The sequence below is a fragment of the Asterias amurensis genome, chromosome 17 (genome assembly GCF_032118995.1).
Source record: "Asterias amurensis chromosome 17, ASM3211899v1".
Classification (NCBI taxonomy): domain Eukaryota; kingdom Metazoa; phylum Echinodermata; class Asteroidea; order Forcipulatida; family Asteriidae; genus Asterias; species Asterias amurensis.
In genome coordinates this window covers 4,649,198-4,672,714 of record NC_092664.1, presented here as the reverse complement: position 1 = coordinate 4,672,714, position 23,517 = coordinate 4,649,198, and the positions used below count along the sequence as shown (strand labels likewise).

The 23,517-nt window shown below is 37.5% G+C and overlaps 1 protein-coding gene across 1 annotated transcript in view; it reads right to left on the bottom strand.

The window, feature by feature from the left end:
* Positions 1–20,820: 20,820 nt before the first annotated feature.
* Positions 20,821–23,517, bottom strand: part of LOC139949433 (uncharacterized) — a 62,555-nt gene continuing 59,858 nt past the window's right edge. The window contains exon 7 of the mRNA XM_071947762.1: positions 20,821–23,379. Coding sequence (XP_071803863.1) covers positions 23,323–23,379 — 57 coding nt within the window. The 3' untranslated portion in view covers positions 20,821–23,322. The remainder of the gene's footprint in view (positions 23,380–23,517) is intronic.

Below are 23,517 nucleotides of genomic sequence, written 5' to 3'. Positions count from 1 at the left end.
AGACATCAACAAACACTATGCTGGACCACATTAACTTTCAAGCTGAAGTAAACATTTGGACAACATATAAATTAATAAATATTAGCCTCCTACAAAAGTATACATTCACTCACATCAGATACACAAACATGTGAGAGATTACAAGCAAATAAAACTATTTGTTTTTAACCACTTGGGTTTGGGTTTTCGCATTTATTTCTGAAACCACTCGAAATATTAATATACTTCAGTTTTGGGGGAAAACAGTGCCAAATTCAAAACACGACCAAACCAAGAACAGCCAAGGTTAACAGTTAACATACTCTAATTGGTCAAAACCCAATCGTGTGGGGGTTTATTAACATATAATATAAAGACTGGTTCTGAAAACTAGCAAATAAATGGCCTCTAAACCAGCATACATTGTGTACAACTAGTATTGCTCTTTGCAGTGTATCGCATGTTTATTCATCTTTATTCGTGCACATGCGCATACGCAAAGGAATTGTAGCAATTCTGATGTAACAGGTGCGCGAGTAAAAACCCATGTCCATATATGATCTTGTTTACAATGTACAGTAAAGTGTTGACAGTAAAATGTGGCTCCTTAACATGAGTTCAACAGTAAACACAAAGAATTTTTTTTACATTGGACGAGTTTTAACTGGTTTTTCATGAAAAGATATTTTATCAATGAGAACAACAGTGTGAGGACCTGGTCTTCACTGCATGGTTATGACTTTGGTTGGTGGCTGGCCGCTGTAAATGGACTGTGCCTCCAACTTGGTCCATTAACAGCGGCCAGCCACCAACCGGTCCTCACACTGTTATTCCCAAAATAAAAGATTTGATATTCTGTTTTTTAGAAGCACACTTGAATGTACACTGTACAATATATGTACACCATGCATACAAGTAAAAATACACAAGTTAAATTATATTAAGAACATGTGAATGTACACATTCCACAGTAATGTTAATTATGTACACAACTGTACAAGCTCCATGTTACTACTATTGATGACTTTGAGATCTCAGCTCTCTATGTGACACAAAAGTAATTGATTAGGTCTCTAGAATATCAATCCTTTTAAAGGCAGTGGACCAAGGTTGTAGCTACCACGGTCGGAGCCGGTCGGCTATCACCGGCCCCAGCTTTTGCCGACCGGGATCCAACAAAAAATATCAAACTCCGACCGGCATAAATTTATGTGAAACTGTTTTAAATGCCATTGAAATAAGTGAAAAATAAAGAAAACAATCCTGTAAAACTCCTAATTAGGTGTGTATTTTATTTCTGTAAAAACAATCAAAACAATTTTCTCTCCAAAACCGCGATGTTCTCCGTGATTGTTGCTTAAAAATAAGCCGCTTGAATGCTGCGAGTTCATGGAGTACTGAAAAAAGCACGCACAATCTCCGGCGTGCGTGTAGTATCCATGATGCACAAAACCATATGGTATACTCACACGGTCACCCACTGGTTCATGCAGCATGCACAGCACATAACACACACAGTCCGAAGTCCAGCTTAACCAAGATTCCGCACGCTGTGATTGGCCATTGATGGCTGTTAATAAATCCATATTCATGATCTTCTTGGCTAGCCTTCTTCACAACACACGCTCACGAACGGAGTAAAGAATTGGCAAACGTTGTGCATCACGCCTGCAGACTGTATGCACAATGCACAGCCTTGGAGGAGTTCTAGTAACATGGACAACTTCTGCCAACAGAGGGCGTTGCTGGCCAAAGTTCATTGAATTATTTCTCAATGTGTGTTGTTGACCGATCGTTGATTCACGAAGATTTTGTTGCAAACGGATATCAGAACATGTTCAAAACAAACAATTCTCAAACAACAAGTTCATTCAAATGGTTGTTGATAATTTAGGGCATAAATTAAGAGATAAAGTCGTCCAATTTTAGGGACTTCACTTCCGTGTTTTTTTAAATATTTTTTTTTAGTTTCAATTTTTTTTTGTACCATACATGCAGCAGGCTAGTGAAAAAAACCTGCGGGCGATCAAGAATTTTGGTTGACTCGCCCGGCGGGCGGTTGAAAACAAAGTTATTCTGATGGGCGGACCATGTTGGTGGAGTCGTCGAAGTTGCATTAAATTTTTATTTAGAATTTTATTTAGATGATTTTCCTGTCTATTAATACTTGTTGGAAAAAAAAAAGGAAAAGACAAGAATCAATTTTTGAGTTTATTGAATGCACTTCGTTGAGAAATTGTCAATGAATACAACTCAGTGAAACATGGCTTTTCTATTTTACTAATGTGCTCCTTTTTGAAATGGAATAGTCTAGATTTTGCGGCAGTGATCGGACATGTGTCCCGTCATCCTGTGTTTCTGAACTTGTCTCTCCAGTCTGCATTGCCTTCTGATGAATATATGCAACTGCAAGCTTTTCAATTGATAAATTCAACACTCAAAAATTCTGCCTAGTAGTCTACCTACACTATTTTGAGATGGGATTTAAGTCGTAAACAGAATATTAATTTTATTTATTTTACCCTAACATTTTACTTTAAAACTTAATAAGTATTTATTTTCTATGGCTCCCTGGACATGTTTTTTCCTTTGACAATGGCTATGTCAAGGCACAAATAGGCAAGAGAGAGCCTGGGGAACCCATCAAAGCTTAAACAAAACCTAAAAATCTTCAGCTTCCAAAGAAGCCGGGTTGTGAGGCGCTACGCTGCCCCTACATGTACACCCACCCTCTCGACTATGCTCTCGACAAAATTAGCCGGCATCCAATTTGCCCTAGCTACAACCTTGCAGTGGACACTATTGGTAATTACTCAAAATAACCATTAGCATAAAACCTTACTTGGAAACATGTTATAGGAAGCTGTTGATCGTATAAAACATTGTGAGAAACGGCTCCCTCTGAAGTAACATAGTTTTAAAAGAAAGTAGTAATTTTCCAGGAATTTGATTTCGAGACCTCAGAATTATATTTTGAGGTCTCAACATCAAGCATCTGAAAACACACAAGTTTGTGTGACAGAGATGTTTTTCTTTCTTTATTATCTCGCCACTTCGACAACAAATTGAACTCAAGTTTTCACAGGTTTGTTATTTTATGCATGTTGAACTACACCCAGTGATAAGACTATAGTCTTTGACAAATACCAATAGTGTCCAGTGTCTTTAATGTTTTTATGCCGTTTCAGTGACTGACCTCCTCCGCTTCTTTTCATTGTAAATAAACATGTTGAACTGCAGAGAGGTGCAGATCTGTGTACAAAATGAGGTATCACTCTGTAACCATGAGTCAGTTGCAATGTAACTGAGTGACCTAAATTACCTACTTATAATTATCAAGCAAAAATAATGTACCGTATTTTCCTGCGAATAAGACGCGTCTTATCTGACTTTTTAGACCCCAAAAACGTTGGTGCGTCTTATCTTTCGGTGTGCCTTGTCTGCTGATGATTGATTTTTAGTTAGCTGAACACCTAATAATGTATGTATGTTGGTTTTATTTGGTCTACAATTATGTATAGCTAGGAGATTTTTTGAGAGAAAATGTATTTTTTCTCTTTTTTTTTTCTTTTTCTCAATCCATGACCATGAACCAGCAATTTTAATATAGGCTCTATAGCATAAAGTAAAATTGCTGGTTTATAGTAATGGGTGACTTACACTGTACTTCCGAGTGTAATAAAAGGAAGGTTATAAGCAAGGATAGGGATATGGATACAAATATAGTAACCGGATACTTTCACATTAAATGCGCGTCAGATTTTTGCAATAGTAGAATCATGTGTTGGGCGTTGGCCAAAGCATAGACACATTTTGCCATAGCTTTTGCAAGCAAGACAAATCAAAAACCCTTTTGTGTACAGTATCCTCTAGTCACATTTGATAATTATAAAGTAAAGATACATGTAAAGTATAAAGTAAAGATAATTTCATTGAATGGTATTTTGTTTAACTGATGACTTTCAACCCCTAAGTTAAACGTCCTGGGGAAAACAAATTTCCAGCAAGCACTGCAAGGTAGAGATGCCTGTTTAAACTGCATTTTCCCCATATGTTACTTACAAATTACAAATACATTTCTATCTATGACATGAATGACATCTTTAATAGCATCTGTATCCAAAGTCTTGCAAAACCCATTTGATGTAAATTTTGCACCAATTTTGCAAAATGTTAAGATTAGAAAAAACAAAACCATGTTCAGGCTGGTAGCTACACCAAGTGTAGGGGTGGGCTATGAATCATTTTGTTTTAAGTCCACCAAGGGCGAGCTGATCTACAAAATTATTCATGTTTAATTATGGGGGCCATCATTGATGAAGTACAAGCTTCAGGCATGATGCCAGGTTGCCAAACTATTCATGTTTTGGGGCCATACAGTTAGTTGAGTTTGCACCTTTGACTGTGTTATTTCTCTGTGAAATTTGATTCTCATTATCATTAGCTATGTCTCAGACAGCGCACAATGGACAGTATTTTGAATAAATCTGGGGGAAATCTGTACTCAATGGCACAATAAATTGTACTCAGAGTGCTGGGGAAAAGAATGTCTGGGCAGGTCTGCCCAGCACCACCCACCATGGCTACACCATGGTTCTTATTCAGATGTTTGTCATGTTGTTGTTCAGTTTAGTTTCTTGAGTAGTACAGTACAGCTAAATAAGCTTTTGGATTGTTTTTATTTGTCAAATCTAATTTTAATGGGCTTTAATGTCATATCTAAAGTTGATTTTTAAAAGAAAACGCACTTGTCTTATAGAGTGATAAATACTTTTGCATGTAATAAATGTTTTTTTAATCTTGGTTTGAAGAAAAAAATTTGACTACTTTGAAGTTAATGTTGTTAAGTTTAGTTTATTAGAGACAGTGGACACTATTGGTTATTGTCAAAGACCAGTCTTCTCAATTGGTGCATCTCAACATATGCATAAAATAACAAACCTGTGAAAATTTGAGCTCAACTGGTCGCGAGATAAAGATGAAAGAAATTGCGAGATAAAGATGAAAGAAAAACACCCTTGTCACGCAAAGTTGTGTGCTTTCAGATGCTTGATTTCGAGACCTCAGGTTCTAAATCTGAGGTCTTGAAATAAAATTCGTGGAAAATTACTTCTTTCTTGAAAACTACGTCACTTCAGAGGGAGCCGTTTTTCACAATGTTTTATACCATCAATCTCTCCCCATTACTCGTTACCAAGTAAGGTTTATGCTAATAATTATTTTGAGTAATTACCAATAGTGTCCACTGCCTTTAAGTCTAGTTTGATTTATTCTTTCAGTGTCCTTTTGTTTGCGTATTGAGCCTAAAATGCCTATTTATTTTTAATCTGAAACCTCTTAGCCTAAACTGTTGTTGTTTAAAGCCAAAGGCCATTTAGACACTTAATTTTAAGACTTTATTGGCACAAAAGGTGAATATTTGGATTGTGTTTACTCAAACAGCCATTGTACCAGTCACTTGGCAAGCACGCTTCCCTTGTTAAACCATGAATCTGTGTCAAGCTGATGTGCCGAGACTAGAAAAACGTGTGACACTTGTTTGAACTTGCACACATTAAAGTAGAAATGCATCGCAACACATTACTGGACTGACCAACACTTTTATAACATTTGGACATTATCTAGCGCATGTACATGTACATGAAGGGTCCAAGAGAACTCTCATGCGTTTCTTGCTAACACTAGACAGGATTCCAAATAAAAAACAAGGTGTGACAAAAAACTGCTCCACAACCAATGAAAGACCTCAATAAAATGATCTAAACTCACCTGAGGTACACAGCAGATGTTGCTGGTCAATATGACTGTGTGAATCACAGGCTGGATCCTCAGCAAGGTTCCACATTCACATCTTGTCATTGAAGCACCTAACACCATTCCACAGTCTCTTGAGTCTCAAACATTCCAGATGCAGAAACTTGCATCAAACTGACAACCAAGCTAACCTATGCAATCAATCAACGTTGACAAAACTAGGTCATAGTATGAAAGGTTTTGCTAATTGCTGTAAAGGTCACACAAACCATTGAGCAAATAATCAACAAGAAAAGAACAATTTGGTAAATAACACAAATGCCTAATATCCACTTGACAGTTGACCCCTAATGGTCGAACGAGGCGTCCAGTTTTGTCCTAATTTATCGCTCGAAAATCATTTGTTTTATTTAAAGGGCCTTGTACTTTTTGTAGGACAAGAAACACTGTCCACAGTTGTACATTAAAAATACACAGTCTGAAGACAATGATTGTAGAAAGCTTCTGTAGTTTTTGAGAAATAAGTAAAACAATGTCATGAAAATAATTTTGGTCTCAGTGATCATATGACGAAAACTATTTTAGCATGTAAAAACGTATTAACAACACATTGTTTTACTCACTTCTCAAAAACTACAGCACCTCAGCAACTAATATTTTAAGATACGCTTTCTACTATCATTATCTTCAAATAATAAGTTTAACGTAAATCAGTGGACATTGTGTTTTTTGTTACAAAAAGTAACTGAATCCTTTAAGCCTACTTTGCTTCCTAGATGCTTGTATAACAAACAATAATAAAAAAAATGTTGTAACTGCTAGAGGGCGCTATCATTCCTGTAACCACCGCTCTCATCCATGAACAAATTGCAGGGGGCCTTACTACAAGAGGACAACAGAGGGGGTACGACTCGTGTCAAAGGGTAACTTACAGGCCGATTGGAAAATTCAGGGACATCACACAAAAACATCGCGAATAAGGATAAATTGTTTAGCTGAAAATGTTAAACACTGATTACTCTTATTGTTGTTGACTACGTATTGCAGCTATTGTCGTTATAAAACAATCCCTATTTGAACCTTTCGTGGGATTTTGTTTGAACTTATTGTTAAAAAAATTGGTTAGATTGACATGTCTCTTATTGTTAGCATTTTAATTGTCGGATTTTGATTTTCTTTTGCTGTTTAAGTAGTTGTCAACATCCCACATATACCTGTATTTTCTAAGTGGTTGTTGAGGTCCATCAACAATGGTGACGTTCCATACTCGAAATGTTTTACCTCAATTTAGTTGAAAGGCATGGGCTGTCAAAATTGTGATATCATGCCAGATACCTCCCGTTTATCAATCGGTCCATATAAAAAAGAAGATGCGGATAATTTTCCACACATCGCCACCAATGTATCCGCCCTAAAAAAAAAAAAGGGCTGAAATTGGTGGCAAGGTCGTAGAATTTTTCTGAAGATGCCTATACAGAATTTTAACCTTCTCAAACATGTACAAACATAAACAAATTGCGGTGAATTGTGTTCACTTTGTAGAGAGTATTTATTCCTAGAACATCAGTGCAATGGCATTGACGTTTTACACTCCTAGCCTACAAAAATACCAGGCCACTATCTACTTAGTTCCCTTAATTAGTACATGTAAGCAGTAAGTACTGGAACAGGGCTAGATAGATACCCTGCTGCCGACGCGTAATGCAACAGTTGGTCGGTGGTCCAACTTCCAATAGGCTGTTTCAGTCAAATTTAATGCAGGTGATTTTTTCTCTGACAAGATGTGGTCTGTTAAGGTGTATTCTTAGAAGTAAAAATCAATTTAAAATTTTGAAATCGGATGTTTGGTTGCAGAGATATACCGTTTTTAATGAGCGTGGATCGTGAAAAAAACGTACCCGTGTTCAAGTTCAATTCTTATGTTTTTTTTCATATCGGCCACGGCCAAGTTTAATGCACAGCCTATGGCAATAGAGGGCGCACACTAGGCGAGCGCCCTCTATCAATGGGGAGGTTTACAAACTGTGCTTTGAGGCGCTAGTATGATTTTTTATGAACGGCAAAAAGTGATATTTTGTGATCAAACTGAGGAGCGGCATCGTGGGGGAAATTGTTAAAAATAAAAATTAAATATGTGTTAAGTTTTGCAGGTGTTTGTGTGAATATTCTTTATTAATTATGTCAACAAATAGCATTATTAAATTAACCAGAATGGAATAAAATTAAAGAGTTTATGACTGGTGTTTCCTTTAATTTAAGATCAGTTGATCCTTTGATTTAAAATTGTAGCATTAACACAGTAAAAATTTAGAACAATCTTTTAAAAACTTGAGGATGAAGGCATTGGTATACATCGATTATTTTTGTTATATTTACAGAGACAATTTCTAAAAACCAATGGCTATACACAATCAATTTTTTTGTTCAACTTTCGTTTCAATTAGTATAGGCCTTTAAAAGTATATAACAATACTAGTTTCTTTTGACTCAAGATGAGCAGTCTGTTATTATCAATTCAGAACGTAGAAATTATCAAAGAAACAAGATCGGGCAGCTTTCCAGCTTTCTATTATTAGAGCCCCGGCCTATCAAACTTATTGTAACACACGCCCTCTTGTGGTGGCACATCACGGAAACACGAAGATGTACGAGTACGACTCGTGCGTATTTAGGACAACTTTGCAAGAAATGGTCTAACAAACCTTTCTGCGGGAGAAGAAAACATAATCAAATTACACCAAATTTTCACAAGTTAAACTTAAAAGTATGGGACTTAGCACTGACAAAGTCGCATTCAATTTTGATGATTGTCTCTGGAAGAAATCTTGATTCAAAAAATGAAAAACGCCGACAAAAATAGGTTTTTATGGTAAAAGTTATGCGACTAGCTGTACGATGTGCGGAATTTTATCGGCTACACGATGATGTAATCGTTATCTCATTTTGTGTAAACATGTGCTCCCGCATCGCAAAAAACCGTCTTCCTCTTCTTCGGCCCTTTCCGAAGATTTCCAAAATCCTATGTCCACGGGGTTCAAAGTTGACGTCATGCACAAACGAATGGGCGCTGCACGCCAGGGCAAGCTTCTGTTTTTTGTCGTTGCTCTCTTTTTTTTACAATATCTCCGAAACTATTCATCCGATTTCGAATATTTTTAAAATGTAAGCACGGGAAGAGAATGCTCCTGCCTGCTGTCAAGTCTCATAGTTGTGAGTTGTACAAAATGTGAGTTATGATTTAATATATTTCGTTCTTTTTTTTCGGGGCTGTGTGTGTGTGTGTGTTTTGGTACACGTACAATCAAATTGATGAAACTGCCTACTTCCAACTAAACAGCTAACTAAAAACTAAACCGTAACAAGAAGGAGAAGGCACGGAATAGGGAATTATGTACAAATAAAAGTAAATGTACATTACCATTTTTGTAGTGTCAATTTACCTGTTACTTTGTTGAATGTCAGTCTCATCTCAACTCAGCGTCAAAACTCATAAAAACAGTGATGTGTTTTGGAGTCATTTGTGCCGTCTATTTCTGTTTGCACACAAGTACATATACATGTACATGTACAATGAGTAGTTGTACATGACCATTGAGTAGTAGTGTAATGTTAACAAGCTAGACAAGAAGGGCGGGTCACCACATCTGACAGTAGACTGGTCCCCTGCCCACAGCCTTGCTGCGCCACTAGAGGGAGGTATACTGAAATTGCCTTGATTCTCCATCCAGGGGCGCACCAAACTAAAACAAACAAAAGTTTCTTTTGAATAATAACGTTTTGGGGTCATGATTTACAACAATCTAATCCAAACCTGAAGAAGTTCTGTGCTTCAACTTTTGAGGAGACTAGATACATTTTTTTATTTAGACTTCAAATTGTTCTGGGCTTTTTCTTCTGGGGGGTAATTAGCAAACATTCAAAACGGCTGACCCCCAAAAGTTTAAAGGAAAATTATAGTTTACTTGTCGGAAAATAATGTTCGATAGGTTTTCAAAAGGCTGGGAGACTTTAAATATTGGTTGAATATTTTTGAATATCGTTGGTTGATATATTCATAAACTTCCATATATGGGAGTTTATTTTGTGTGGTGAGTACCCGCCACCATTACTAGGTTGGGGGGGGGGGGGGCTACACGGAACTGGCAACCCCACCATTGTTTAAAAACCATGCCAACTATAACCTAGCCTTGATCAAGGCTGTTGACGTACTGTTCCCCGGCCCGGTTCGCGGCACACGCATGCAGTACATTCACAAATGTACATTACCATACATTGTACAGCGAGAACAGTACAGCGTAGTCGTGAGAACGGTCGTGTCTTTGTATTTTCAACCTCATACACGTGGCTACTTGGGAAGACCCATGTACCGTAAGTGTACCGTATACTGATGGTACATGTACATAGTACGTATGTGTACATACGCTGTACACGTATATGCACTGGGTTATGTATGGGGGTGCGCTGGCGGAATTCAGTGATGGGGACTGGGATTTTGCAGATCGCGGCTGGCTGTAGCGCCTTGATCAAGGCTAACTATAACCATCCTTTGTAGTGTTATATAACAGACCAGACCAGTACAATGCTAAGTTTAGGCAACCTTTAATCATATCCAACAAAGTTTGTTACGGTCCCTATGTGAACACGGTCCCTCGTAGCAAATACAAGTGTCAAATACTTAACAAAAAAGGGCAGGGCAATATCCCTTTCGTATAGGTTTGGATACATGTTTTTCGACGCAGAAATTACTATGACAACAAAATATATTGAAATGTAATTCAAGCCTTTAAGCATTGTTTTAAACAAATGTTTCTTGTTATGAACGAAAAGGGGGGCAGGCCTTAATCCTTCCATATAAGTTTGGATATCAATTATTTCATGGGAGAAAAATAAACAAGACAAACAAAATATATTGCAAAACTAAATTCAAGCTTTTAAGAACTTTTTAAAATTATAAGTGATTTATTAGGGAAAAACAAGCTTGAGAGTATAATTCAATGTTTATTATGAAATTAACTTTCAAAGATTTTATCAATGGACACTGGTTTCTTCTTTTTCTGTGCTATTATATCCAAGCCTGCCAAAGTGCCTTTTCGTACTACTGGCAGTGATCTACATATCTATAGGAAGCAAAGACTAGTTACAAAGGAACTGGCAACCACACCATTGTTCAAAAACCACGCCAACTGAAACCAACCTTTGTAGTGTTATATAACAGACCAGACCAGTACAATGCTAAGTTCAGGCAACCTTTAATCCACAAAAAGTTTGTTACGGTCCCTATGTGAACACGGTCCCTCGAAGCAAATGAAAGTGTCAAATACTGAACAAAAAGGGCCAGGCAATATCCCTTTCATAGGTTTAGATGCATTTATTTCACGCCAGGAAAATACTATGACAACAAATTACATTTAAACGTAATTCAAGCTTTTAAGCATTGTTTTAAATTAATGTTTTTTTTCATGAACAAAAAAAGAGGCAGGCACTTTTCCTTCCATATAAGTTTGGATACACTTATTTCCAAAACTAAATTCAAGCTTTTAAAATTTGTTTTAATTTATATGTGAATTTTGCAAAAAAAAAGCCTCATGAGTACAATTCAATATTTAGTCTGCAATTAATTTTCAAAGAGTTTATCAGTGGACATTGGTATCTTCCTTTTTCTGTGTTATTATATCCAAGCCTGCCAAAGTGCCTTTTCGTACTACTGGCAGTGATCTACATATCTATAGGAAGCAAAGACTAGTTACAAAGGAACTGGCAACCACACCATTGTTCAAAAACCACGCCAACTGAAACCAACCTTTGCAGTGTTATATAACGACCAGACCAGTACAACGCTAAGTTCAGGCAACCTTTAATCATATCCAACAAAGTTTGGTACGGTCCCTATGTGAACACGGTCCCTCGAAGCAAATGAAAGTGTCAAATACTTAACAAGAATAGGGCCAGGCAATATCCCTTTCATATAGGTTTGGATACATGTTTTTCAACGCAGAAATTACTATGACAACAAAATATATTGAAACGTAATTCAAGCTTTTAAGCATTGTTTTAAACTAATGTTTTTTAACGAACGAAAAAGGAAGGGGGAGGCAGGCATTATTCCTTCCATATAAGTTTGGATATCACTTATTTCATGGGAGAGAAAAAACAAGACCAAAAAATGCATTGCAAAATTAAACTCAAGCTTTTAAGAACTGTTATAATTTATGAGTGAATTATTAGAAAAAGACAAGCTTGAGAGTACAATTCAATGTTTATTATGAAATTAACTTTCAAAGATTTTATCAGTGGACACTGGTTTCTACTTTTTCTGTGTTATTATATATATCCAAGCCTGCCAAAGTGCCTTTTCGTACTACTGGCAGTGATCTACATATCTATAGGAAGCAAAGACTAGTTACAAAGGAACTGGCAACCACACCATTGTTCAAAAACCACGCCAACTGAAACCAACCTTTGTAGTGTTATATAACAGACCAGACCAGTACAATGCTAAGTTCAGGCAACCTTTAATCATATCCAACAAAGTTTGGTACGGTCCCTATGCGAACACGGTCCCTCGAAGCAAATGAAAGTGTCAAATACTTAACAAGAATAGGGCCAGGCAATATCCCTTTCATATAGGTTTGGATACATTTTTTTCAACGCAGAAATTATTATGACAACAACATATATTGAAACGTAATTCAAGCTTTTAAGCATTGTTTTAAACAAATGTTTTTAAATGAACGAAAAAGGGGGGGCAGGCATTATTCCTTCCATATAAGTTTTGATATCACTTGTTTCATGGGAGAAAAAAAACAAGACAAAAAAATATATTGCAAAATTAAATTCAAGCTTTTAAGAACTGTTTTAATTTATAAGTGGTTTATTAGGAAAAAACAAGCTTGAGAGTACAATTCAATGTTTATCATGTAATTCAACAAAGTTTGGTAAGGTCCCTATATGTAAACACGGTCCCTCGTAGCAAATGCAAGTGTCAAACTTAACAAAGAGGGGCAGGGCAATATCCCTTTCTTATAGGTTTGAATACATTTTGTGAACAAAAGGGGGGGGGGGGCAGACATTATTCCTTCCATATAAGTTTGGATACACTTATTTGTTCTTTTGAGGTTAAGGGTCAAAACACCTGAGCCAGCCTAAGAACCCTTTCTGGTACTAGCAGTGGTTGACATAGCTATATTGGAAGTAATGTAGAGCTGGCACTATTGGCAGACAGACCATTGTTAGAATACAATTGGCACTGGATGCTATTCACAATGAACGCAAGCATACCGGGCTAACCCATAGCTTGCTGTACGATTTCAGAATAGTACGGACTGACTGCTACATCAGAACAATGCAAACTGAAACATCCATTCTAGTATTATATAACTTTCATTGCATAGAATAAAAAGATTCAAAGTGGGATTCTAAAGTCTATACATAGCCATACGGCTACTAATTTGTCACAGTCTCTAAACGCACTTGATTGTCACTAAGGAAAAAACACGCCACGCAGTTGTTTTCCAAACCATTCAGCATTTGACTAGATATGTAATTATTTTAATTTGTTAAGGAGCAAACTTTGATTTGTTTTGTTTTCTTCTAAGGCGTGAACAATAAGTTTTTCAAATACAAGTTAAATTCTTCAGAAGTACACACACGTATACAGTCGGCGTATATTCCATTTCACATTACAGAAAGTTTCCCACTTCATCATTTACTTATAATAAACAACAATTTTTTCACTCTGGCTTAGCACCTTCATATCGAGGCTGAGAGGAAAAAACAATGGAGGCCAAGCTAAGGATTTCCCTTGGCATGAGATTTAATTTAAAGTCCAAATCACATTGGACCTCATGGGACTCCATCAACTTCTTGAACAAAAAGCCCCGACAAGAACAATGGATAATGACTTAGCCCGGTGAGGGAGCTATGTCAATTTAACGGTCCCAAAAAAGTACGACTATCTAGTCGAGACATCTTACATTTTCTGGCCAGGGAATCTCAAAAAGCGACATTATTTCCTTGACCGTGAGCAAGGGGCCTGGAAGGTCGGTGTGCCTGATGGGAAACTTAGTCGCTTCAAGATGATACGTATCTCAATCCGATCTTTTTGAAAGTTTAAAAATTACAAGAACGAAATGATACGGCTTAGATTGTAAGCCAGTGTTGTTAATTCGTGGAGCAAGCTTAGCGATGGATATAAAATACATGGTCTAATTTCACGATTCCGCTAACTGCGGAGTTATGCAACCATAAAAAGTAAAAGAGGGGGGGGGGGGTAACGTCGGCTGGATTTTGGTGGTCATAGTGAATTATTATTATTACCTTTTTTTTTACAATGATTTATATCACATTATTTTGCTGTTTGGTATTTCCTGTATTTTCAAAAAAAAAACAGGTTTCTTTTTGAGAGTATGGTTAGACTACGTACATTTCTGAGGTACGAGACTAAGTAAATGGTTTGTTTTCTGCTCGGCCCATCGTTGCACGTAACCGTGTGCAAAGCTCATTGGTTTGCCTAATAACATCTTCTCCAATATAAACTTTACTGGCAATTATTTTTGTGAAGCTTGTTTGGACTGGCAACAGTGCATAATATAAACTGTGAATAATTACATAATATAGAACAACAGAATTCCAATTCAACATCACATTGGTCATTGTTGGACTCCTACAACTCTTTGACTCCCTACGACTGAAAAGAACAATGACTTAATCGAGGAAAACTGACTGAGGGCGCTATGCCAACTTAACGGTCTCATTTTTACTACGTTATCCAGGGTATCTAGCTGGGACATAAACAGATTCAGTCCTTACATGTCATAGTGTTGTCAACTCCTCGGTTTAAGTTTTTGCCGGCAACAGTCTAGGATGACAGATTCCCAACGTAATAAAAGTGCTAAAATAAGCATTATACTGATGAGAAGGTTTTGATAACATTGCTTGGGACAGCGTTTAGCCCGTAAAAGAGGGGGGGGGGGGTAACGTAGTTTGTATTTTGGTAGTCATAGTCAAGTAGGTTTTTTTTGTGACAATGCTTTTAATCATATTTGCTGTTTGATATTTCCAGTATTCTACTACAAAACAGGTTTCTTTTTGAGAGTATGGGTAGACTACCTAAATTAGTGAGGTTTGAGTGAGCCCGAGCGCTGTGGTTTTTGCGCTGTGTACGGCGTGAAGTCGGGCTGTGATAAGGGAGATCGCGAAAGTGTCCGACTAGTAGCTGTCAGCTACCCCTTCTAAAAAAATAATTTGAGGGTGTAAATATATGGATTTGCAGCTTCTTCTGGAGATTTATCTTAAAAGTATTGGCAGCAAAATCATTACAATGAGGGCAATATAAACCATAAGCTACTTTCCGTGAAACAAACACATGGCATCGAGTGAACATTGGTCAATCTGTGTTTACCCATTACTGGCAACGTCAGCCACCGGTAAGGTCTCACGTTTCTAACTCAGGAATATTCTTCCTTTCCATAAATATAGTTATAATTTTGTGTATAACCAGACTAAGTAAATGGTTTGTTTTGTTTTTGGCCCGTCGTTGCACGTAACCGTGTGCAAAGCTCATTGGTTTGCCTAATAGCATCTTCTCCAATATAAACTTTGTTTAATTTACTGGCAATTATTTGTGTGAAGCTTGTTTGGACTTGCAACTGTGCAGAATATCAACTGTGAATAATTAAATAATATAGATTTACAGAATTTCAATTCAACATCACATTGGTCATTGAATGACTCCTACAACTCTATGACTCCCTACGACTGAACAGAACAATGAATTAATCGAGGAAAACAGAGCAAGTTGAGGGCGCTATGCCAACTTAACGGTCTCATTTTTACAACGTTATACAGGGTATCTAGCTGGGACATAGACATATTCAGTCCTTACATGTTGTAATGTTGTCAACCACTTAGTTTAAGATTTTACCGGCTACAGTGTAGGATGCCAGATTCCCCATGTAATAAAAGTGCTAAAATAAGCATTGAGCTGATGCGAAGGTTTTGACAACATTGGTTTGGGACACCGTTTTAGCCCGTAAAAGAGGGGGGGGGGGGGGGGTAACGTAGTTTGGATTTTGGTGGTCATAGTCAATGATTTTTTGTTTGCTTGTTTTTTGTGACAATGATTTAAATTTAATTAGCTGTTTGATATTTCCGTATTCTCCTACAAAACATGTTTTTTTATGAGAGTATGGTTAGACTTTGAAATTACTGAGGTTTGAGCGAGTCCGAGCGCCGTGGTTTTTGCGTTGTGTACGGCGAGAAGTCGGGCTGGTATAAAGGAAATCGCGAAGTTGACCGACTCGTACCTGACAGCTTCTCCTTCTAATAACTAATTTGAAGGTGAAAATATAGGGATTTGCAACTTCTTCGGGAGATTTATCTTAAAAGTATTGGTAGCAAAATCATTACAATGAGGGCAATGTAAAACCATAGGCTACTTTCCGTGCACAAACACATTACATCGAGTGAACATTGGTCAGTCTGACCCATTACTGGCAACGTCAGCCTACGGTAAGGTCTCACGTTACTAATTCAGGAATATTCTTCCTTTTCATAAATATAGTTCTAACTGTGTTTATAACGAGACTAAGTTAATGGTTTGTTTTGTGCTCGGTCCGTCGTGGCACGTAACGGTGTGCAAAGCTCATTGGTTTGCCTAATAGCATCTTCTCCAATAGAAACTTTGTTTAATTTACTGGCAATTATTTGTGTGAAGCTTGTTTGGACTGGCAACAGTGCAGAATAGAAACTGTGAATAATTAAACAACATAGAATGACAGAATTTCAATTCAACATCACATTGGTCATTGTATGACTCCTACAACTCTATGACTCCCTACGACTTAAAAGAACAATAAATAAATCGAGGAAAACAGAGCAAATTGAGGGCGCTATTCCAACTTAACGGTCTCATTTTTACTTCGTTATACAGGGTATCTAGCGGGGACAAAGACAGATTCAGTCCTTGCATGTTGTAGTGTTGTCAACCCCTTGGTTTAAGTTTTTGCCGGCTACAGTCTAGGGTTCCAGATTCCCCATGTAAATTATACTGATGAGTAGGTTTTGACATTATTTGTTTGGGACAGCTTTTTTAGCTCGTTAAAACTCGCGACCAAAAAGAGGGGGTAGGTTGGTAACGTTGTTAGGATTTTGGTGGTCATAGTCACGTAGTTTCTGCTCATTACGGAAACGCTAAAGTAAATATTCCTTGATGAGTAATTTGGTTGGAAATATAATAATGAACAAATAAAATATATGATATGAGGCATTGCATGGTAATGAGATATCAATTTGGTTTGCTGTAACATCATGTGTGTATCTACACACCAGATGGAGTTTGTTCTTTTAGAGAACTGCCTTGCTATTGTTATACTACCGCAGAGTAGATTTATCGGATTTTTCGGGAGACTTCTAAGTTCTGAAAAGAACTGTTCTCCTTTGTAATTACTACCTGGGTGGAAAGTATTTAAACAGGATGTAAGTATTATGCTAATAAAATGCTTGCATGAAAACTTACGTGTTATAAAGAGAAGTAAAGCAGATTTGGGTAGTATGTAATGCATTTCAGAGTAATTTTACCTCAAAGTTCTGCAGTTATGTAAACATATTATTACTTTTTCTTCCTATGAGTTAAAAACGCTTCTCAGATTGTGTATTCCTAAAAGGATTATTCTTCTTGAGTGGACATTATTTGCACCAGAGTTTCGAGAATATCTCGAAAGAAAAACCCATGATGAAATAAAGTGTTCACATATTTTGTACAACCCTATAATATATAATAGAAGTTAAATTTGCATCGGGGATAACAAATATTAACTATTTTTGTTTTTTACCCATATACACCGATGTGTGTTAGCACTGTAAAAAATACTATGTACATACCCAAGTTCTGTATAAAAAAAAAAAAAAAAACAACAACAACAACACAACATATTACTCGGCTGGGATTCGAACCCACGATCTTTGACATCCTAGCGCAGTGTCTTACCAACTAGACCACCGACATTGCCCGTTAGTTTGAGGCATTTCGAATCCAATGTTTTAGCAGCGGGTACTGCAAACAATTTAATATAAGTTAAGTTTGCATCGAGGATAAAGGATATTAATTTTGGTTTTTACCCAATCGGTGTGTGTTAGCACTGTATACTCACTCAGTACTTACCCGAGTTCTGTTTTATACTCTTTAAACATCTGTTTGTTCGATAATTGCTTGAGGTGGTAAACGCCTAATTGTTTACACCAAACATACCCAAACAAACATTAAAAATAAATTGTCGCGACGAGATAATTATTATTTAATTTGTTTTTATATCTTCCCCGTCAATTGATGTATGTTTGGGACTGTGCCTCTCTTAGCCGTCGATCTTTCTGATTAAATAAAACATACAACACGGAATAGAAAAATATTATCAAAATAAAAAACAAAAAGTTACTCTGCGATTTGTCAGGTATTCAGGAGCCGCGATTCGGGTTATTCCCCCATTGCAATTTATGGTCCGCGCAACACATAAACCACTAACAGAGGCCCCTTACCGGCTTCCATATAGCACCCTTCTGGTATGACAACCGACTTCACAGTATATCCTTCCCTATCTCTCAGCCCTAGCAGTCCTTGCCCCCCTCGCTCAGGGTAAACAAAGCGGCTCCCAAACCATACTGGTGTCTTTCCCAGTAATAAATGCCTTGTTTCGTATTATTGCGAGGGGCCGGGATCGAACTCGGAACCGGTGGCTCATACCGATTCGGAATTCAGAGACAGTACCAGCGCCTAACGAATCGCCCTAGCACGTTGGTGCTTGCCAGACCCGGTTTTTAATCTGATAAAGGCAAATAAATCCAGGTGCATTATGGGAGGGTCGTTTGATCACTGGGCGTGAACAACAGACCATAAGAGACTTCAATAATACTCTAATAAAAGCACTACCACACTAGCTCAGTGAGTAAAGGTGCAGTGATTATCACACTTCAGACGAAATGTCCGAGTTCGACTGCCGGCCTCGCCGCAAAAGGCAAATTTCCTTTCGATGTTACAGTATTTTTTTTTAGTTAAGAAAAAAAACAATCTATTTACCAAAAATACAAAGCCACACTGGAGAAGAAAAACTCCTTCATGGACAAGAGTTTTTAAAAGATTTTAAAGTTGAGTAATTTAAATTGCAGTAAAATATGTATTTTGGAAGTAAACTTTTTCCGGATATTGATTTTTTTACAAGGTTTTATTTCTTGCAATTAAAATATTGTTTTATATAGCAAAAAGGGCTGTCCATGCAATTACGTCTAGACGAAAATGCATTTAAATTTTTGCTTTAGAATTTGATTCTCTAATGTCTTCTGAGGCAAGTTTCAAGCATTTCAAAAAATGTTAACAACCAGCACCCGCGGCGCAATGGAGGTAAGGGCGGCAGCAGAACCCTGGCCCCACCCACCCCAAAAGAGATCAAACACATCTCAAAATCAATGGTTCAACACATCAAAGCCCCAACCCGTGAATTATGTCTTTGCCCCTGCTTGCCCCCCCCCCCTTCTAAATGGAATTTCTTGGTTACGTCAGAGACCACAACTAAGCTAAAAAAGATACCTCCTGTTCTTTTGCATGCTTAGCGAGGAAACTGTCATAAGGACAAAACTTCTTTACTCTGAACAATACCAGCATCTGACGTTATTGACTTGTTTTTAGCGCTACCAAGATGCACACTTATAGATAAACACTCTATCTATCTCTATCTATTTAAAAGCTTGGCTTTCTCGGTAAGTTAGAAAACGTGCACATTTGGTACAGGTTTCCATTAAATAAGAGGGCTAGAGTTGGAACCCAAGCCTTGGTTCCAGAAAGGACCTACATAAGTAATAACAGAGGGCGCCCTTTTATGTTGTTGTTAATTGAGCGCGCGCACATGTCTACAAATTGAATTTGATTCACATACCTGATGTATTTCAATTGCTCTCTTCCATGGACCTTCCTTGACTCACACTGAGATATAATCATCTGGTTTGAAGCAAGTTACGTTCATATTTCTCATCCTCCCAGTTTAACACTTCGTCAGCTCAGAAAACCTTGAATTCTGTGCGAAAATTAACAGACAGGATGCAGGCACGTTGTGTTTACAATGGCCATAGAACGTTGGGTCTGGTTCCCTAAGCGCGTGTTTGGAAAGGGTCTAAATGACTTAGAAGGGGCCAGTCTATAGACGTGTAGCTAAGGTAATAATTGAATTTGAAGACTTTTGAAACCCATTTCTCTAGTTGATGAATAACAAGTTTCATTTAAATAACATACAGTGTATACATCAAATCGTGGTAGTATAAAAATGATATTTTTCCAGATTTGACTAAGTCCTCGTTTGAATAAAAGCACACAAAGAAGGCTGACTTAGTTGTGTATACAAGTCATCAATAACGTACAATTAAATCTGTAGTCAAGTTGTAGTGATGAATTATATTTAGTGCTCTTGGAACAATCGAAATATTCAAAGGTTTTTAAAATTCAACTGAAACTTTTTGCTCCCTCTATGCTCAACGAAGTTTCTTTTTTGTCTTTTTCGGTGTTTTTTTTCCAGACGGCGTCTCCACTCCTCCCCAATGACCGAAACAAAACCGAATGTAACGTCAAAACCAAGAACCAGTCAAAAAACAACAATAACTCAACAGCCAAACAATAGAGAAGTAATAACAACTAAGATTAATAAAATGGTAACTAAAAAGTAAAACACAATCAACAATAAAGATTAAAAAAAAAACCGGAAGAACAAAAAAACGGATTGGCTTGCCGATACTGGTCAACAGAAAATAACCACGAGGGGAAAACAAAAACAACTTTGTGTAATTCTTATTTATTTTAATTCACCAACTCGGCACAGCAACAATTTCTTGCTACTTCGGTAAAGTTTGTAAAGAAACCGAACGAGGTTAAATAAAAGAAAAATGTTGAATGAACAAACTTCTTTTGTTTAAACTAAAACCAACCTGAGAATGTTTATGACATTAATGACTTTGCTGCAACAGTCGGGTCCCCGACGCCCACTGTGACAATGACAGTTCTTATGCTGATTTCATTAAGTCTTGTTTGCCTTGTTATTGGTTACTCTGGTTTGAATTAAAGACAAATAAAATGGTTGCGTCATGATAGAATTGCTTATTGATTTAACCTTTACCCCAAAGATAGTGGAAGAAAATAGTAACAGCGACATTAAAACTGAGGTATAATTTATTCAAAAGTGAGCAAGGCACCACAAAATTAGCTAAGCACGTAAAAGTATTGCTTAGCCGAAACAGGTCACCAGCCAAAATTACATTATAAATATTGTTTACACTGACTGCGCCTTGAACACCCAGCAGGGTGGATATGTGCGCATTACAAGTCTTATTATTTATTATTTATTATTACTGTTGCCCCACTCAACTTATGCTTAGAAAACAAATTTTGTAAGCAGTATTTTCTGCTTACCAGCTATGTGGAGTTGGGCCCTGAAGGTAACATTAACACCAGTGATTAACACCAGTGTTGAGTCCTTTATTGTCTAATATGAAACTTATTGGTAAGTGTTGCCCAATCAAGAACCATTCCTAAATCAAAGCCCTGGCCATAATCCTTTCAATTTCATAAAGCTGTTAAGCTAAAAACACTGCCTAAGACACGAGTTGGGCACCAGTTACATCAACAAAACGTTATGTTTAGCCTTGTAACCACTTTCTGTGAAGCAAGCTTTTTTTGTGCTTGGCAACTGTTTAGGCTTACAGGCTTTATGAAAGTGGGTCAAGATCTATATTCTTTAGATTCGGAATAATGTAGAGGTAAAGTCAGAAAACACTCAGGCTAAACAAGGGTTCTTTTTTATAACAGCTACACAAACAAGTGGTACCTAGTGTGTAAACAAATCAACATTTAATTACTTATATACCCTTCAATTGTTCATTGACAGTTTAAACCCGCCTTTCCAATAATACATCAGAGTTAGCATACATCTAAGACTGATTATGAACACAGTTTTTAATGGGAGGGGGGTTGTTGTAAAATCTTCTCGATTTCATGAAACGTTTTTTTCTTTTTTTTTCAGAGTACATTCATCCAATCCTCTAGTTTTCAAGAAACATATCTTAGAGAGGTTGTTCATCTTTGATAATTGAAAGAGCACATCATTCCACTCCTGTAGTATTCAAGAAACATGCCATAAGGGGATGGTACAATAATAAGACATCACACAAGTGCGAGTGGAATACGGAAAAATTTAGCGCTTCTGCGTCACATATCCAACGAGGCCAAATGCCGAGTTGGATATGAGACGCAGACGGTAACGTATTTATCTTCAAGCAAACTTGGCGCGTGACATAGAACACACAAGACGCATGGTAGTGATATTAGCCGTGCAATATAGGAATTTATCACCACTCCATTCTGCGAATCTGATTTGAGAGTTATCGCGTACTTGAACATTGATTATTGGAAGAGTACATTCATTCCAATTCTCTAGTATTCAAGAAACATATCATGAAGGGATGGTGCATCATTAGTTATTGGTTTATTTGATGTCTTTAATATTGTATTGTACCGTAGACGTAAATTTGCATCGAGGATAAAGAATATTAATTAACTTTTATTTTGTTTACCCTAATGAACCGATGTGTGTTAGCAGCACCGTATGTTCAGTGCTTACATAGGATCTATGAAAAGAAATCACAGGCTTTTTACTCAGCATATTAACTATCGGGCTATCTCGGTGGTCTAGTTGGTAAGTCACTGCTCTAGAATTGCACAGGTTGTGGGTTCGAATCCCACCCATGTAATATGCCCTTTTTCCATAGAACTCTGTAAAGTACTGAGTATACAGTGCTAACACACATCAGTGTATAAAGGTAAATCCCTACCATGTTGATAGGCTTCATGGTTGTCATCTTTAGTATCCTCATCTTGTGTTGTTTTATTGGCATTCTGAGCAGCCATGCCATCAACACCAGCAACTGCAGCAATACCTGCTGCAAGACCACTACAGTTGCCCTCTCAGCTACAGCAATGGCTGTGGAGTGCTTTGGAGGCCATGGTACACCTTCATTGCTAATCCAATTCCAGCAGCACAAACTCAGTTATTGGTTGATGCATGAACAGCTTCATCCAGATTCCAGTCAGAGACGTAAACCCTGGTGCTCTCCTCTCACCCAAACTGCAGCAATACCTGCAGCAAGACCACTACATGTTGCTACAGTTGCCTTCTCAGCTACAGCAATGGCTGTGGAGTACTTTGGGGGTCCATGGTACGCCTTCATTGCTAATCCAATTCCACCAGCACAAACTCAGTTATTGGTTGATGCATGAACAGCTTCATCTAGATTCCAGTCAGAGACGTAAACCCTGGTGCTCTCCTCTCACCCAAACTGCAGCAATACCTGCAGCAAGACCACTACATGTTGCTACAGTTGCCCTCTCAGCTACAGCAATGGCTGTGGAGTACTTTGGGGGTCCATGGTACGCCTTCATTGCTAATCCAATTCCACCAGCACAAACTCAGTTATTGGTTGATGCATGAACAGCTTCATCCAGATTCCAGTCAGTGACTCAAACCCTGGTGCTCTCCTCTCACCCAAACTGCAGCAATAATATCAGCCAACAGGCACCACAGACCATAGCCTGCTTGGTCCCTGACGACCATACTTTAACTGTTGGGGTCAAGAAGTTTGGGATTGAGGTTAGACTAGTAGACTAGAATGATGAGTTTGTTCTATATTGTTTGAAAACAAGAATAAAAACCAAGACAGAGACAGGTTGTGATACAAGCTTGAACAATGAGGAACAAA